General features: G+C 42.5%; 1 protein-coding gene across 1 annotated transcript in view; it reads left to right on the top strand.

Moving 5' to 3' along the window:
• DOCK10 (dedicator of cytokinesis 10) overlaps positions 1-19,005 on the top strand; it is a 200,867-nt gene that overhangs the window by 71,028 nt on the left and 110,834 nt on the right. The window contains exon 3 of the mRNA XM_045294740.1: positions 1,302-1,391. Within this exon, the coding sequence (XP_045150675.1) occupies positions 1,302-1,391 (90 nt within the window). The remainder of the gene's footprint in view (positions 1-1,301; positions 1,392-19,005) is intronic.

The raw sequence follows: 19,005 nt of genomic DNA, 5'->3' as shown, positions 1-19,005 counted from the left end.
AGAAACTAAGAGGCTGGTGGGAAGCCTGGTGGCCCTTGGTGGCAGAATGCCACAGCAGCTCCTGAGACGGAAACTCCCTGACCTCATTCCTAACCATTTCCTTACACATGAAGGATGGTTCTTGAGACGTTTATCGGTTTCAGCAGTTTAGGCTGGAAAAATGCCGTTCTTTGAGCTCTCACTGTCCTCGGGTCAATTCTGCCTTGTAGTGACCTGACAGGATAGAGGATGGCTGCCCAGTTCGGTTTCTGAAAATGCCAGCCTTGAAGGAAGCAGAAACCTCGACCTTTCTCCTCTGGAGCAACTGGAGGGTCTGAATGCAGTGTGGTCAGTAGCCTAGCACTTAACTCACTAGTTGAAATAAATCTTCATCCGTGCTTTAGACTTCCTGATGAATCATACGTGCTTTTCGGGATGTACAGTAGAAAAGATCACAGTGTTAATTCCATCAGTGTCAACAGATTGATCATCCTAGCAACCCTGAGAGTGTGAGGAAGTAGGCAGACCCATGGAAGCAGCTGGCTGGTGATGGACGCTTACGGTTCACATCATCCTTTTTTTCCAGCTGGGAGGAGCTGACGATCTATAACGAGGAAACAGTCCAGGACGTTCTATTTGGGATGGTTTATTTTCAGGATTACATTGCATGTTAGCCTGTGTGTTTCCATTGTCTTGAATGTGTTCGGTTGGCATTGAGGTTGAAAAGTGTTCTGTTTCAATGAAAAAAAAGAAAAGATGATGTGTTTTCTTCAAGGTTCAGATGTACCGAGCACCCATTCTACTCTATCACCTCTAAGTGTGACCTCTCACATGCACCCTACACCTATAAGCGTGGGCATGTACACACACACACACACACACACACACACAGCTTCCAAAAGGAGCCAATTGCACTCTGCAGTTACCCGAAAGGGGATTTACCATTGCAGTAAAATAGCACGGACGTTTTCTACTTTTTCTCCACTTGATGTTGGTTTTGACATTACCAAAAAATAAATAAGATACATGTACCCATAGGAATGCACTGAAGTCAAAATAGGTGCCCATTTGTTGTTGTTAGTTTGTTTGCTGCAGAGAAGATGCTGGAATTAAAATTATGAACTGCAGTGGTAAGACTGGAATTGTTGTAACTGCCGGCAGTGGTAACTAGAGCCATGTTAAGAACATCAGAAGTTTCTGTAAACACTTGCTAGCCTTCAATGGGAAGATCTGAGATAACTTCCCAGCTGTGTTGGCAGCCTGCTAGGCTGCTCAGTGCTTTCACAATGAAGTGCTTTCTTTCTTCTCGCTGTTCCTCTCAGATCGCCACGGTGCCTTGGGACATCCGAACATTGTACTCTACAGTGCCCGAGGATGCAGCGAGCAAGGCTGAGAGTTTACTGGTGAAAGAGGTAAGTGGATGTGATACCTCCCTCCGTGTATAGGGCTTTTGGGTTCTGCCAGTTAGCGCTGAATCCAGTGTTACTGCTAATATTCACAAATTTCCAATGGCTTAGTTCTTTTAACCTTCACTTGCTCTATAGGTGCTTTTGGTCTTCCTGTTAAGCATTTTCCATTATCTAGTTTCTTAGTTTAGGTCTTTGTTTTCATCTTTTTTTTAAATTATTTTATTGGGGGCTCGTACAATTCTCATCACAATCCATACATACGTCCATTGTGTCAAGCACATTTGTACATTCGCTGCCCTCATCATTCTCAAAATATTTGCCCTCCACCTCAGCCCTTAATACCAGTTGCTCATTTTCCCCTCCCTCCCCACCCCCTCCCTCATGAACCCTTCATAATTCACAACGTATTATAGTTTTGTCATAAGTTACACTGTCCGTCTCCCCCTGCCCTCTTCTCTGCTGTCCATCCCCCAGGGAGGAGACAATACCTAGATTCTTGTAATCGATTCTCCCTTTCCACCCCACATTCCCTTCACGCTCCAGGTATTTATGTAAAATCCCCACATGAAGAAATATTTGAGAACTCCGAATAGAAAGAGTTAATATCCCTTCGTGTGCTTGAACTGTGTTTTAGGAAAGGCTCCAAATAGAGGAAAATTCTAGATAACGGGGTTTCTATTTTAACAGCGGTGTGAGGATTACTTCTTTTCCCAGTACTGACTATGGAACTAATCTATAGAAAAGGCCTTGTAGACATTTTTAAGAGACTGATGAAATTTTGTTGACCTAGCATCTGCATACATGAATGAGAGTTTCATAAAAGTGTTTCTTCATCCAGCCAGACTGCAGGCACCTTATGGGGCAGGACATGAGTCTGATGAGCTAGTCCCCTCTTCATCCCATCCTGGTGGTCCATAGGAGCTATGTAAGGACTGTTTACTGAAAGCATGAATGAATGAATGAATGAATGAATGAATGAGGATAGTCTACAATGAAAACATCTAGCCCAGCCCAGGTCACACTGAAGTTATTAAGTCGCCCCCCAACCCCAAAACCCAGCCACTGAGTCCAAACCAACTCACAGCCGCCCTGCACAGGGTTTCAGAGACTCTTCACTTTGGAGAAAGAGCCTCACCTGTCTCCCGAGAGACTCAGAATGGAGTCTTAAATCGGATAAAGTGGTGTGTCCGAGCTACACTTTAATTAATGTGCTTACAACAGCAACATCTCTTCTCCCCTCATATATATGTGTGTTACTGTATGTTATATATGTTTGTTACTATATGCTAGACTCACCTGTGTACATAATGTACATTTGTGTTTTGTCTTTATTTTGCATATTGCAAGGTGGATTATTCAATCCAGATCATCTTTTGCCACAGTATGCTTTTTTCCCTAATTCAATGACTGTGTAAGTATTTCCCAAAGTCCACATTGGCTTATAAAATATCTTCCTAGAGTGTAGAGAAAGTGCAGATTTATTAGTATTTACAGATAGCATCAGGGCTGCTTCTTCTATATCTACCCTTTCATTATCACGCATAAGCTCACATTAATAAACAATATTGTTGTTGTTGTTGTTGTTAGGTGCTATAGAGTTGGTTCTGACGCATAGTAAATTGACGTACAATAGAAGGAAAGACCTCCTGATCCTGAACTAGTCTCAAAGTTCACCTTATGTTTGAGCCCATTGTTGCAGCCCCTACCTCAATCCATCTCCTCAAAGGCTTTCTTCTTTTTCACTGCCCTCTACTTTACCAAGCATGATGTCCTTCTCCAGGGACTGGTCTCTGCAGACATGGCCAAATACATGAAACAAAGTCTAGCCATTCTTGTCTCTAAGGAGCGTTCTGGCTGTACTCTTCCTAAGCCAGGTTGGTTTGTTCTTTTGGCAGTCCACTGTACTATCAGTGTTCTTCTCCAGCAAACAACTGACCTTGCAGTTAGCTGCCCAACGCATAACCCCTTAAGCCACCAGGGCTCTCGATATGTTTGTATTGAACTGCAGTCTCTTAAGTGAACAGTAAACCAAAAAGCCAAACTCCTGCCATCAAGTTAATGCTGACTCATAACAACCCGATAAGACAGGGTAGAGCTGACCCTGTGGGTTTCCAAGACTGTAATTCTTTATGGAAGTAGAAAGCCCCATGTTTCTCCTGCAAAGCAGCTGGTATTTTTGAACTGCTGACCTTGCAGATCACAGCCCAAGAAGACGCCCCCACCTTTCTCCTGTGGAGCAGCTGGTGGGTTTGAACTGCTAACATTGTGGTCAGTAGCCTAACACTTAACCCACTAGTTTAAATAAGCCTTCAGTCGTGCTGTAGACATCTGGAGGAATCATAAGTGAATAGAATGGCATGGAACAGCCACCGCGAGAGGCTTTTATTCTTCCAGCAAATTATAAGGGGGTCACAGGATTACTTTCAAAATATAAAGTTAAATAATACTTGTCATAAATGTCCAGCAACCACCTTTTCAGCCTTTGCATTTTTCTCTCACTCTCTTTCTCACCTTGTTGTTTTTGTTGTTAGGTTAGGGGCCGTCGAGTCTGTTCTAACACAGCGGGACCCCATGGACAACAGAAGCAAACCCCATCCCGTCTTGCACCATCTCCACAATTGTCCTTATGCTTGAGCACATTGTGGAAGCCACTGTGTCAGTCCATCTTGTCAAGGGTCTTCCCCTTTCTCCCTGTGCCTCACTTTACCACAGGTGAGGTCCTTCTCCAAGGACTGGACTCCCCCAATACCATGTCCAAAGTACATGAGACAGAGTGTCACCATCCTCCCTTTTAACAAGCCTTCTGGCTGCACTTCTTCCAAGACAGACCTCTTTGTTCTTTTGGCAGTCCATGGAACTTTCAGTATTCTTCCCCAACAACATCATTCAAACGCATCAATGTTTCTTCAGCCTTCCTTATTCGGTGTCCAACTTTCCATGCGTATGAGACGGTTGAAATTACCATGGTTTGGGTCATGCACACCCAAGTCCTCAAGTAGCATCTTTGCTCGACTCCAATTTAGAGTCTTGTGCAGAAGATCGACCCAGTTCATTCTTTGGTCTCTTAATTGTTGCTTCTATGTGCGTTGAATGTGTATCCTAGCAAGATGAAATCCTTGACAACTTCAATATTTTTTTGTTTATCACGATGTTACCTACTGGTCCAGTTGTGAGGAGGATTTGGGTTTTCTTTACATTGGGTTGTAATTCATGCTGTAGGCTGCAATCCTTGATCTTCCTCAGTAAGTGCTTCAAGTCCTCCTCACTTTCAGCAAACTAGGCTCTGTTATCTGCATATCTCAAATTGTTAGTAAACCTTCCTCCAATCCTGATACCATAGACTTTCTCCTGCAGTGCAGCTTCTCTCATTATTTGCTGAGTGTATAGATTGAGTCAGTGTGGTAACAGTATACAACCCTGGCATATACCTTTCCTGATATCAAACCAGGCTGCACTCCCTTGTTCTGTTTGCACAATTGCCTCTTGATCCAAGTACAGGTTCTTCATGAGCACCATGAAGTGTTCTGGAATTCCATTCTTCTCCAGGTTATGTTTGTTATGTTCCACACTGTTGAAGCCTTGACATAGGAAATAAGACACAAGTAAACATCTTTCTGGTATCCTCTGCTTTCAGCCAAGATCCAGGTGACATCAGCACTGATATCTCTTGTTCCCTATCCTCTTCTGAATCTGACCTGAGGCCCTGGCAGCTCCTTGTCAATGTACTGCTGCAAGTGCTGTTGGATGATTCAGCACCATGTCCTTTACATGTGATCTCAATGATAATGCTTCTGAATTTGAGCATTATGTTGGGTACTCTTTCTTTGGAATGGGTGCCAAAAATATCTCTTCCAATATCTTAGCCAAGTAGCTGTCTTCCAAATTTCTCTGCATAGACGAGCAAGTGCTTCCAGTTTTTCATCGGCTTGTTGAAACAGTTCAGTTGTTACTCTGTCAAGTCCTGGAGCCTTGATTTCAGCTAATGCCTTCAGTGCAGCTTGGACTTCCTCCCTCAGTACCACTGACTCTTGATCACATGCTACCTCTTGAAATGGTGGAATGTCAACTTGTTATTTTGGGCACAGTGCTTCTGTATTATCTTCCTTTTTTAAAAAAAAATCATTTTATTAGGGGCTCATACAACTCTTATCACATTCCATACATACATCAATTGTGTAAAGCGCATTTGTACATTCATTGCCCTCATCATTCTCAAAACATTTCCTGTCCACCTAAGCCCCCGTCATTAGGTCCTCATTTTCCCCCCTCCCTCTCCGCTCCCCCCTCCCTCATGAGCCCTTGATAATTTATAAATTGTTATTTTGTCATATCTTGCCCTGTCCGACATCTCCCTTCACCCACTTTTCGGTTGTCTTCTTTAGATTCTTTTTACATCATTCAATATTTGGCCCATAAATTCTTTTAAGATGGCAACTCAAGGCTTGAATTTTCCTTTAGTTCTTTCTGTTTAAAATATACTGAATGTGTTCTTCTTTTGGGGTTTTCTAATTCTAGGTCTTTACACCTTTCATTACAATATTTTATTTTATCTTCTCAAGCTGCCCTCTGAAAATTTCTGTTCAGCTCTTTGACTTCTTCGTTTCTCTCATTTGTCTTTACGACCGTACAAACAAAAGGACACTTCAGAGTCCCTTCTGACAACCACGTTATCTTCTCGTTCTTTCCCATCTGTTTAATGACTGCTGGCTCTCTTCGTATGTGATATTCTTAGTGGTATCCTGTAGCTCGTCAAGTCTTCTACCATTAGAGTTCAATGCATCAAATTTGTTCCTGAGATGTTCTCTTACCTAATCATCAATTTGTCATGACCTCGGAGTAGATGTGAATGCGTTGGCACAAGCAGGTTGTATCTTCAAGTCCACATAGGTTGGACTACTCCCAATTCATTTCAGTAGAATTCAACAATAAATATTTTAAAGTTAAATTTTATTTACGATGCGTTTCCTCTCCAATGAGTGACTCCTACTCTGGATCACATTGTATTAGGAGTCAAAATGTAGGCAGTAAAGGGTGTCCATGGGACGGAAACTTTTACTCTTGTCATCATTCCCTCTTTACCACTATCCTGGGCTGATGGTACCAAATGGAAATACACTGCTCTGTCCTCAAGGACCTCACTGCCATGCAGGAAACAATAGACCTGAAATCAGATCACTGCATTCTAATCAGACAGGTGCTGCAGCAGCACTATGGAAGTATTACTTTAAGATAGAGAAGCAAGGTCTAGTTGGCTGGTTAGGGAAAATAGCAGATGTGAACTGCATTGGTTAGTTTGGGGGGAGGCAGGTGATTCAAGTTTTCTAAAACTGAAGAAAGGTGACATAGTCTGGAGACTATGTATTTTAATACCTCAGCTTGACCATCATAAAAACCTATCCTAACATACTGCTTAGAAGTGAGAATGGCAAGACTTCCTCTCACGCGCTTTGTACATGTTATCAGCAAGGAGCAGTCCCTGGAGCACGGACATCCTGCTCGGTAGCGTAGTGGGTCAGCAAAAGAGGACTCCCCTCAGTGCTTTAGAGTGACAGTGGCTGTAACCGTGGGCTCGAGCATTGCAAACATTGTGAGGTTAGAAGGATCTGCCACACAGAGGCTCACTATACGTCAAAGTCAACTCAAAGGCACTTAACAATACTGATGTATCAGAGTGTCATTCTGGTGACAGTAAAGAAATTAAGAAGCTAGAATTGATAGCAATTAAGGAGATAGAATTGGCAGTCGCTATTAAAAGGGATCTATTAAACAGAGAGACTTGACAGAAGGTGCTAGTTGTGGAGTTAAATTAAGTACGATGCTGAGAGGAAAGTGGGATACATGAACCTGATAAGATCATCACACTTCACACCCCAGAGAGAGCTGTCCAAGCTGGGGTTCAACACAGGAGGGACGTGCGGGAATTGCTCTAGATCTGGAAGCTGAAGCTTTGGGCCTAAAAGAGCTTGCCCAAGAAAAAGGAAGGCTGGAGCAGAGAAGACCGTCTCTCTAAGCAGCTGGTAAAGATGGTCGTACCAAAAAGGGGGGATTGGATCATGCAGAGAGGTAAGAGGAGAACAGGTAGAAACTGTTTTCTCAGAATCACAAAGGGAGGAAGTCAATGAAGAGAGAGTGCACACTAGTATAAATACAAAGAAGGGTCAAGTTCAGGGGATTTGGTAATTTCCAAGTGGTCTTTACCAGAGTGGTTCCACAGGACCATGAATTAAGCTCTGAAAAAAGATGTGGACTGTGTTGTTTATTGCACAAGGTAATAGCATACATATTTTCCAAGGCACTATGAGAACGAATACAGTAAGCATATTGGAGCTCTTTAGGCAGAATATCCTGTGTGCACCAAAGTAGGAAGTCAATTCAGAGGCCTTGTGTTGTTCTCTAAATAATATAACAAAAGTATCACTTAATTATGTAAGAAGTAATATTTGTATTAAAACACATTTTCTCTCTGCCTCTTCTTCCTTTCACTCTTCTCCATTTGAACCCAGAAAAAAAAAAAACATTCGACTAGTTTAAGATAAAACTATGAATATTTATGGTAGAGACACAGAAAGCCCTAATGTGTTCTGTGTTCCGTTGCTAGCCACAAGGTCGGCAGTTCAAACCAGCCATTCCTTGGGAGAAAGATGAGGCTGTCTGTTTCTGTAAAGATTTACAGTTTTGGAAACCTCTGCCCTATAGGGTCGCTGTGAGTGGGAATCAGCTAGATGGCAGTAGGTAATTTTTAAGCAGAAACTTGCTTTAAAGTTGGCAGAATCTTGCCTTTTGTTCAGGAAGCCCAGGTTCGTCTCCTTGTGTGCAGCCACCATCTGTCGGCCAGCACAGACGTATGTGGCTTTGTGATGCTGAACAGCCTCTAATCCAGTGGTTCTCCACCTTCCTCATGTCGCGACCGTTTCATATAGTCGCTCATGTTGTGGTGACCCCCTGAGTTAGTTAATTGTGCCAGCCTGGCCGATAATCACATGTGGGGCTAATTGAAAGGTGGAGGGACAAATGGGTGGTGAGCCTCGCCTTTCTAGTTCTCGGGTCTCTTGTTTTGTGATGGTTGCACCGGGTGCAGCTGCCTTAGTGGTTCCCTGCTTCAGCTTGCAAGGCTGACTTCCTACAAGACATCCCCAAGGAGAAGCTACATGGACCTATCCCGATGCAGCCCTGGGTGCTGGAGCAGCCGTGTGGAGACCCCTGCTAGTGCTGAGATGCTTGTTTGTTCACGGACTCAGCTTTCCTCCTGCAGTCGGCATCATTGTCTCTGTTTTGTGAGGTGGAGGACTTTGTGGACTGGTGTTGGGTTAATGGGTTAATGTTGGACTTGTGGGCTTGGGCAGCATTGGGTTGGGATGTTTTCGTGATGCACGTTTAACCTTTACATAAAACTCTCTCTTCTACATGAGTTGCTGTGGATTTGTTTCTCCAAAGTACCTAGACTAATACACCCCTCAACCATCAAATTATTTTCGTCATTTTGCTGTCATTTTGCTACTGTTAGGAATCAGGCAACCCCTGTGAAAGGGTCGTTTGACCCCCAAAGGGGTTGCGACCCACAGGTTGAGAACCTCTGCTAAACTAAGACAGACTAGGAAGAAAGGCCTGGTGATATACTTCTGAAAACTGGCCACTGAAAACCCTATGGATCCAGTGGTTCCATTTGCAGCCAATCATAGGACTGGCCAATGTTTCATTTCATCAGGTTACCGAGACTTGGGATCTACCTAATGGCAGCCATCAGTGGCAATTGGAGGAGTACACATTGGACTGCCTACTACAAGTTCAGCAGTTCAAAACCACCAGCCGCTCTGCAGGATAAAGATGAGGCTCTCTATCCCCATAAAGAGTTACTGCCTCAGAAACCCAGAGGCAGTTCTATCCTGCCCTTTAGGGTTGCTGTGAGTTTGAATTGAGTCAATGACAGTAGGGTTTTTTTTGTTAAACAGTGGACACAAGGTATAAATTACATAAGTAAAAGGAATACTAAACACATGGAGTCCTACACTTGAATAATAATAATAAAACCACCCTGGCAGCAGAGGGCAATCTCAGTTAAGATGCTAACTGTATTTCATCTTGCCTGTTGGTGCTGTGGGTTAGGCCTTATAGGGTCACTGTGAGTTGGAACTGACCCCACAGCCCCTAACAAAAACACCACCAGCCTCCACAAGGTCAACGGTTTGAACCTACCAGCCACTCCCAGGTAGAAACACTAGACTCACTGCTTCCAGTAATACGCGAATGCAATGTGCTTGTTTTGGGAGAGGGAGGGTTATTTTTATTAAGGGAAAGGAACACACCTATCCAGAGCAGGGCTTCCCAAAGTGGGTCATACTGTCCTCCTGGAGGGGTGGGGGCACTGGAACAATCCTGGGAGAGGGCAGAAGTAGCTAACTACTCTTTATCCTGGATTTTGGTGGGCTATGGTGCCAACATTTTAACAATTAATAGCCAGTATGACATTGAGTAATGTGTGTGTGTGTGTGTGTGTGTGTGTGTGAGAGAGAGAGAGAGAGAGAGAGAGAAAGGGGTTGCAGGCTAATTTTGAGAACCTAGGAGAGTGATATATCTTGTCTCAAGAAAATGAGAAACTGGTGAATCTTGTACTACTTTTATTTTTCTATTATAAATCATTGTATTGGGGGTTCTTACAGCTCTTATAACAATCCGTGCATCAATTGGCTCAAACACTTTTGTTGTGTTACTTTTAAAGTCAAAACAATTCTGTAAGTGGCGTGCATGATGTTAGACTGTTTCTCATGTGTGTTGAGAAGGGAGCCATACTGTAGCGCACACACCTCTGTCACGGAGCGTTTACTCTAGACGGTGTTTGAATCTCATGTGCAGTATAATGTGCACTGAAACTCACCTAGAAAGGAGCACAGGGCTCTTAATTCACCCAGAAAGGAGAACAGGGCTTTTAAAATAAAATTAAGTAAAAAACGAATGCTGCTTTCTGGCTCTGAAATGCTAGGAAAGTGGGGCAGCAAATGAGTGATGCTCAGGCAGCTCTGGGCTGGAGAGTCGTCAGCCTGGCCCTTCTTGTTCCAGAGCTGACTTTGGCTATGATATGGCGTCAGGGCCACATAACAATTTAAGTTCCTGGAGGAGTTGGGGAAATTGTAACTATAAAACCCCCCTTCAATGAAACCATAATGCTAGTAAAATGATTGTTAATGGAAACTTATTTGTATTCAGTTTTTTGAATTTTGTTTTATTTTGAAGAATGAGGCTCTTTATTTATTTGTGAAGGTTTTGTTGGGGGTTCGAAGATGCTCAACTTGTGTGTTCCCCTTTAAAGATAATTTATAGTAAACCAGTTGCCATTAAGCCCATTCCGTTTTGCCTCTTGGGGAGGCTCTGTGTGCCAGTTCAGACTGTGCTCCAAAGGGTTTCCAATGGCGGATTCCTGGAAGTGGTTGCTAGCTTTTCCTCCTCCCTCCCTCCTTCCTTCCTCTAGCTGCCTCACTTCCTCCCTCTCTCTCTCTTTTGCTCTCCTTTCCTGCACCCCTCCGTCTCTCCCAAGCCCTCTCCCTCTTTCCCTCTTTCTTTTTTTCTTTCAATAGGATGGTGTTACAACCTTTGGATCTGATCTTTCCTTTGAATGGGAGCATTATATCTTTTTAATTATTATATATAGTTCATATTACTAATGAATGAGTACACACACAGAGATAATTGCAAGTATAGCTTGTCACAACTTGAATATGCCTTAAGCTAGATACTGCCTATACATAGTATATATATGTTAAAACTTAATTCAGTTATTCTAAGTTTATTTTTTCTCTTCCCTTGACTCAAGTTACTATGCATCTATCCTCTAGTTTGTCTTTTACACTTCTTTCTCTCTTCATCCCCTAGTAACCAACAAAGAAGGCTTCTTTTAGTGTGAAAACTTTTTCTTGACTTTTTATAGTAGTGGTCTCTCGTTTGTAGATGTACGTGTATATGTATATGTATACATACATACATGGGCATATATATAGCTATCAACCTATTTCATATGGCATCATGTCCTCCAGGTTCATCTATGTCATGATGTGTTTTACAGATTCCTTGTTCTCCTCTCATGTGGCATAGTAGTCCTTTGTGTGTATGATCCATAGTTTGCTTATTCGTTTTTCCACGCATTTAAGTAGTTTCCGTGTTTTTGATGTTGTGAGCAGTGTTCTGATGAAAATGGGTCTGCACTTCTCTATGCATGTCATTCGTCTCTTTGTCATTTTCTATAGCCGGTGTGCCATTTCACAGTCCCATCAGCAATGTGGGAGAGTTTCAGTGGCTGCCCCTCCTGCTTATCAGAATTTGTTTTCTTCTTCTTCTTCTCTTCTTTAATGTTTCTATTAATGCTGGATTTGAGATGCTATCTCAGTGCTTTGAGATTTGCATTTCTCTCGGGGCTAATGCAGGTGACCGATTCTTCATATGTTTGCTGGCTGCCAGCATGTTTTCTTCAGTGAAATGTCTCTGTGCCCTCTGCTCATGTTGGCATTAGAGTATTTGCATAGTGGTTGTTCTGGTGGCAACATTTTTAAAAACACCGTTTGAGAGAGAAACCTCTTGTCTGAGCTGCCATTGCCAATGTGCATGCCCCCGACTCCGGATGACCTTTACTAGAGTGAGACATCTTTGGATCCACATCATAAGTGTCAAACTTTTAGGAGATTCCAGTCACTTACATTGTCTTATGCTGTTTGTGTGTGTACAGTTATGAGGCTTTTCAAATGCGTTCGGTCTCTTGATTATTAGCCGAGGGTATAAACCATCTATATAACTCGGTGCTCTGGATTTATTCATAAAACCACACACACTTGGCAATTTCAAAATATTAATGGCTAAAAGAAAGTACCCAAATATATTGTCTTAAAGTTGACCTAGTTGCATTTATAAGGGCAAGCCAAAAAGTGTTGATATGAAACCAAGAAGACTTTTATTAAACAAAAATGTCAACGTATGAGGCTTTTATTTCTGGACTTAGCCTCATCTGGGTCTTTGCACTTCTCAAGACAGAGATTATGTCTCTGAACCTTCCCTGAAGCATTCGGCACCCCTCAGTTTACACCAAGTCAAGCCGCGACACTCTTTCCGGAGCTCTGATGGCATCATGGGGTTGGTACATGTTGGGCTGCTAACAGGAAGATTAGCAGTTCGAAATCCCCAGCTGCTCCTCTGGAGAAAGACGAGGTTTTCTATGCCTGTCAAGAGTTACCGCCTCGGAAACCCACAGGGACCATTCTGGTCTGCCCCGTAGGGTTGCTGTGAGTGGGAATTGACTGCTAGCAGCAAGTTGGTGTGGGTCATAGTTTTTGGGGCTCAAATCATGTTGCTTTCAAACATACTGTGTGTTTGGGAACAAACAGACAAAATGCCTACAATGGCACAATTTGAGCTGTAGGGTGGATGCGATAAAGCTTCCCCATGAAATTGTCACCACGCGGCCCTTGGTACCATGAAGAGGGAGCAGTACTCTATTGTGTATGAAAGACTCCTGGGCACAGCTTTCTTCTCCTTTGGCGCAATAAACTATTTTTCACTTTTCCTCAACTGTCTTCACAGTGTGTCACTGTGCTTACTCAACGTCCTTTGAGAATATCTATCAGGATTACCCCTAAGAGACAAGAGTCATCACCTTCTGAGCTGACTCTGCTTTGAATTTAACTGCCCAGCAGATCCCCTTGGAAACTACTGTTTTGGTTGGACTTTTTTCCTAAGTCACCCTATGGAGACCAAGACCATTGTAGTACTGAGAGAACTTGTCTGCAGCCGTTCACTGATCTCGGAGACGTGTTGAGATGTGTTTTGACTGCAATCAACATGTGCATCTGTGAGCTGAAATCCTGTTAGCGATTCGTTCTGACTTACCCTCAGACATGCGATGCTTGTATTCTTTTTCATGGTCATAAAAAGCCGGGATTGCCCTACAATAAAAAGCAGTACTAATGGTAACACACCCCTAGAATAGATTAAGATAAATTCAAATGCACTTATTAATGACATGAAAATGAATGGAGGGGAAATTACTGATGAGAAAGTGGAAGACAAAATGGACGTATTTCAAAGTAAAATGGATGTGCACTACAGAGGAACAACCCCGAAGAAATGTATTTTCTAGTCCCTAGAATTCCTAGAGGGGTAGTCTTAGCTCCAAAGATGTGTGTGTGTGTGTGTGTGTGTGTGTGTGTGTGTGTGTAGCCAATTCTAAATTGGCTTCTTCTCCCGTACAATAAAAGTCATCTTATAATGTCTTAAATGAGTGGCACGATTATTAGATCATAATTTTGCCAAGGTTGTTTAGTACCCTCCATTATTCATGTTCTGAAAAATTGCTTGTGAGAACTGGCTGGGAAATGAGTGTCTGGCCCCCGGTCAGACACAGGTGTGATTTATGAAAGTCTAATTTTAATAGGTCGCTCAGCTGTTTAATAAAACACACTGAAAACACATTACAAACATTTTGGTTCATTCCCAATTTAGAATCAAGCAAGATACTGAAAGGAAAACTCAGGCCACTTTATCATTCATAGTAACAAAATCATTTTTAAATCCTTTTCATTTCTGGTTGGAATATAAAATTGCATTCTGTCTCATTTTTTTAATGTCTTTCGTTTTGTACATCTACTTATATACATATTAACACGATCTAATATCGAGTAATATTTTAAGAAATAAGAGTAGAAATTTACTCCATAAGATTGTAGCATGATTTCTGAAAGGCAGTTATACCTATATTTTGCATTATTTATTTTGTCTAAATGCATTATTTAGTATGAGTTTTAGGGATGCCTTAAATGCCAAACCTGTGTTCTTCTCTAGAAATGACTTAGTACCTTTTTAAGAAGCACCAAATGTGACCCAATTGAAGAAGGCGAAATGTGTTCAGCGCCTTGACGCTGCCACATTCCTGCAGAGGGGTCGCGTGTCCAGAACTGCAGAGTGGCCCACGCCCCACCCACGGGCCTGCTCATTGGTGACTCCTTTCTCTCGCAAGTGTCTTATGGGGGACAGTCAATTATCCACACATCCTTTTAGTACAAAATTTGCCGAAATTCATTTAGTTTCATGATGCTGCATCTTCAACAGCTACACAGTAGTTATCATTAAGATGGGAGTGTGTCTGATAAATTCCACTGTTATTTTATAAGTACTAAGATATTCCCAGCAGTGCCTGAGGGCTAAACAGGGCACCTTTTGTAGTTGCCTTAATCTCCCTGGCAAGAAAGGAGGAGTCTAATTAGATAAACCTCTACAGCTAGAAATAAAAAATAGTAATTTTGCATCTAAAAGGCCTGTTCATTTCCTCTGTAGCCAGAATCTAATCACTGTCTCTTTAGGAGATAGACAATTGTGTTGCCAAGCCCAAATTGCTGATCTTGATGATTCTCCAAAGAGAAGGGGGGAAAGGGGACAATCCTTTCTTTACAGGACTTTAAGATGGCCTTTACCATTGCTCACTCTTTCCTAAAGTAGTTATATTTTTGGAACATTTCCAAGTGTCAAGTTGAGACATTTCTAAAGGAAAAAAAATGGTCCAAAAAATTCTTTCACTCACCAAATACAGGTTGAATATCTACTGTCAACAAAACCCTGTGCTGAAATTAATCCACTCTCTTTAAAGGCAATATCTATCTGAGTTAACCACCAGTCATGTGTCAGTCTGTGATACAATCCTTGGTAGCTAGCCTGTTGCTATGATCTTAGAAGCCTAAATTCACCACCTACTCATAGTGACCCTACAGGACAGGATAGAAGTGCCTCTGTGAGTTTCCAAAACTATAATTCTTTATGTGTCTCTTTGAATTTCCAAGACTATAATTCTTTATAGGAGTAGAAGCCTTGTCTTTCACTCTAAGAGCTTGTTGGTGGTTTCAAACTTCTGACCTTGCAGTTAGCAGTGCAACAAGTAACCACTACACCAGCAGGACTCCTACTGGAACCCTAAGCTACCCATATTTTAAATGCCATGCTGGACAGAGTTGGGGGTAGCATCTAAGACACAACCAAAAGGCCTGGCAATCTACTTCTGGAGATCAACCAGTGAAAATCCTATGGTTCACACAGAAGATTTTTTTTTATCCAATGCTCATGAGCCTGGCATAGGGCTAGTCAACGATTCTTTCCATTGTGGGTATAAGTTGGCGCCAACTGAATGACAACTAACAAAAGCAACATGGGTTAATTCCAGGGGGTAATTCCAGTTTTTGGAGTCGACTCTTATCAAGTGGGGAGGCCTAGTCGTACTGTGGGGGTAGTGTTGTGCCATGCTAACTCCAAGGTTGAAGGTTTAAACCCACCACAAGTTCCATGGGGGAAAGATGAGGCTGTCTGCGTTTGTAAAGTTTCACTGTCTTGGAGACTTTAAGGAGCAGTTCTACTCTGAGAGGAACACTGTGGGTCAGAATGACCTTGAGTCAGTGGATTTGGTTTGGGGTGAGGGGGAGTTAGGATCCCAAATCCTTAATTCATTGGCAAACCGGTTCAGGAAGGACCCACTCATGCTATTCCTCCTGTGGAATGATGGATTCTGCCTGGTGAAGGAGCGGCATTTCTCTACCTCCTTCAGAATCACCTGAGGTCCTTACAGTGGAGGCGCCTGGGGCTCGTGATGGACATATGAATCCAGTATATCTTAAGGGGGCATCAGGGCCCTGAATTTAGTTAGCAGCCCAGATGATTCAAGGACACGGTACAATTTAGGAAATAGTTATCCTAATGGCATCAAGGCCTTTGGCCTGTGGACATTGGCCAACTTATTTGGGTCTAAACACATACACACAGGCGAAAAGCAGAAAGATTTGCAAAGATAAGAAATGAGTAAAACGCCTATCAGGACATCACTATGTAGAAAAATGAACCGATGCTCAGTCTCCATCTGATGGGTATTGGGGTCTCATCTCAACTTCATGTTACAGGGTACAAAGAGCTGGTATTTTGGAACGGGTTCTATGGACTAGGATGTCAGAAGGCAACCTTGGAACCATGACCTTGTACTTAGTCTTGCTGGTGCCACAATGAAGCGCTCACAAGGGCAATGGTTCAAACCCACTGGACACTCCGTTGGTTTCTGAAAAGATTACCCTCTTGGAAACTCTATGAGCCAGTTATTCTTTATCCTAAAGGGTCTGAGTCTAAATCCATTTCATGGCTTTTGGTTGGTTGGTTCTATTACTGCAGCAAGCAGAGCTATAAGTAGCCTAAGATTGAATTTACAACAGATCGTACCAACTCAGTTCTGAACAAAGAGGAGCTGTTGTCTTAATAGTTCCTAATGATCTTCTTAGAGTACTGTGTGGGCTGGAACAAAGAATAGAGAATCAGTTTCTCTGTGTAGCACTTCCAAAATGCCATAACTATGTAGGAGAAACGTTTATGTGTTTGTGAAATGCGGCGGGTTTTACAGAGTCAGAGAAATCTCAGGTTTACAAGGACTCTTAAGGGTCCTCCATTCTCATAGTGATCTTCACCCACCCACTCCCCAATATATGTCACCCACCAGACAATTACTATTGTCTCATTAAAAAGCTGCTTAATCTAGATGTCTGTCTATCAGAGCTAGTACATCTCTCCCAAACTCTACTTTTATAAACAATGAAAAATAAGATATTATCAACTAGTATGTATGGGAATTATAGATTAAAATCCAACTTGCTGGGGAATTTTGGGGGGGAAGTAAGCAGGTATTGAGTGCTTATGCTCTCTACTAAGGAGCCTTGGTGACCCAGTGGTTAAAGTACTTGGCTGCTTATTCCAATCTAACACCAGGTCTTCTGGGGAATGATGAGAAAATCAGTTTCTATAAAGATTCACAACTTCAGAAATACTCTGGAACATTCTACGCTGCCCTTAGAGGGTCATTGTAAATCAGAATGGACTCTTTGTCAATATTTTTGGTTCTCTGGTTTGGTTCGGCTTGGTTTTTTTAATTTTTTTGTTTGTTGATCTCTTCTTAAGTGGAATAGTGATTATGAGTTTGGATGTGATCTTCAAGGTCAGCAATTCGAAACCACCAGCTACTTGCAGAAAGATGGGCATTTCTACTCCTGTGAAGAGTGACAGTCTCAGAAGCTCAGGGGCCATTCTACCCTCCGTGGAGGGTCCCTCTGAGTTAGGATTGACTCCATGGCCATGAGTGAATGTGAGGTGATTTACAAGGTTTATGTGGTTTAATCCTAATGATATTGGGTGTTGTTTAGCTATGTAAGGAAATGTAGAGATATTCAGTTACTTGAAGTCCCACAACTAATAAGTGGCAGAACTAGACTTCGAAGAGAAATGCCACATCACACATCTGGAAGGATGACGCACCTGTATGTATTTTTTCTTTTATTTAAAAAATGTCATAATGATCAAGCAATTCATAAAATAGTTGAATAGTTTGTTAGTGTCAGATCAACCCAGGTTGAAATCCTACCAACTGGAGGATCTTGGGGAAAGTGCTAAGCCTCTCCTCCTGTCTGTGTGATCTATGAAAGAGGAGTGATACATCCTCGTAGAGGGCTTAGTAAGATGGTGTAAAGCATGCAGTTCATAATCTTTTCAAAAGTGGCCATTCCAACAACTAGAGCCCCAAAACTGGAGTCGCTCTCTCCATCTTTGGTCAGTGGTATCCAGGGTGAGTTGGTCTGACATTTGGTTAAGCCTGCAACATAGAGTCAATATTGGGAGTAATGCAAATGATTGTTGTTGGTTGCTGTTGAGCCAATGTGTGTCACAGAGATCTCAAGGGACAGAGAAGGATGGCCCCATAGGGTTTTCAAGACTATAATCTTACAGGATCAGATTCCCCCACAGAGTCACTGGAGAGGGTTGAACTTCTAATCTTTTGGTGAGCTGCCCCGCATTTAGCCATTGAACCACCAGGGCGCCTTCACACTCACAGGCACGTGTGCACTCTCAGTGTAGGCTTCAGTGCAGGCACTATCAGTAGCTAGGAAGAGCATTGAGTAGGTTTAAGGCATCTGTGTCCTATTAGAACCTCCAGAGCAGAACGGGTAAAGACAGGAATCAAATCGCAGGAATTGCTAATCCAGTTCAAATGCTGAATGGTGATGATGGGTGAATACGCCCTAATTAAATCTAAAACTCAAATACAGAAAGCGATGACACTACCATCATCCTGTGAGTTAGTGCTTGGCCCAATAAGAGCAACACCTCAACCTCCTGGATTCCCAGTCCGATGTTGTACCTCCCATTTTGTTGGTTTAACAGTTTTGATTAAGAATGTTTAAGATTCCCCCCAGACCTCTCCACTGGTTCCCTACTCCACTCCAGCATGTTGCATTCACACCTTGGAGCACTGGGTTAAAGTCCGGTCCCTCTTTCCCTGTGGAGATATAAACAGTACCCTCCCCTTGGGTGGGTTAGTGCCCTGTGCCCCCGCTACACATTTTTTTATTATTATTACTTTTTTCCTTTCCCACCTCCTTTTTAGTTGTCTATCATGTGTATCCCTGTATTTGGTCTGGTTCCTTCCAAAATACCTGGTCCTCACCCCAGGAATGTTTGTGTACAGTAGCTTTGTCCCTATGCCCCTTTTGCATTTTTCTTTAAAGCTTACCTCAGGGGACTCATGTTGTACTTGTCCTTTTGTGCTTGACTTACTTCGCTTAGCATGATT

The sequence above is a fragment of the Echinops telfairi genome, unplaced genomic scaffold, assembly GCF_000313985.2.
Source record: "Echinops telfairi isolate 266 unplaced genomic scaffold, ASM31398v2 ScPeMD7_3;HRSCAF=10, whole genome shotgun sequence".
Lineage (NCBI taxonomy): Eukaryota > Metazoa > Chordata > Mammalia > Afrosoricida > Tenrecidae > Echinops > Echinops telfairi.
Note: the sequence above shows the minus strand (reverse complement) of the source record. Positions and strands in the feature narration are given on the sequence as shown.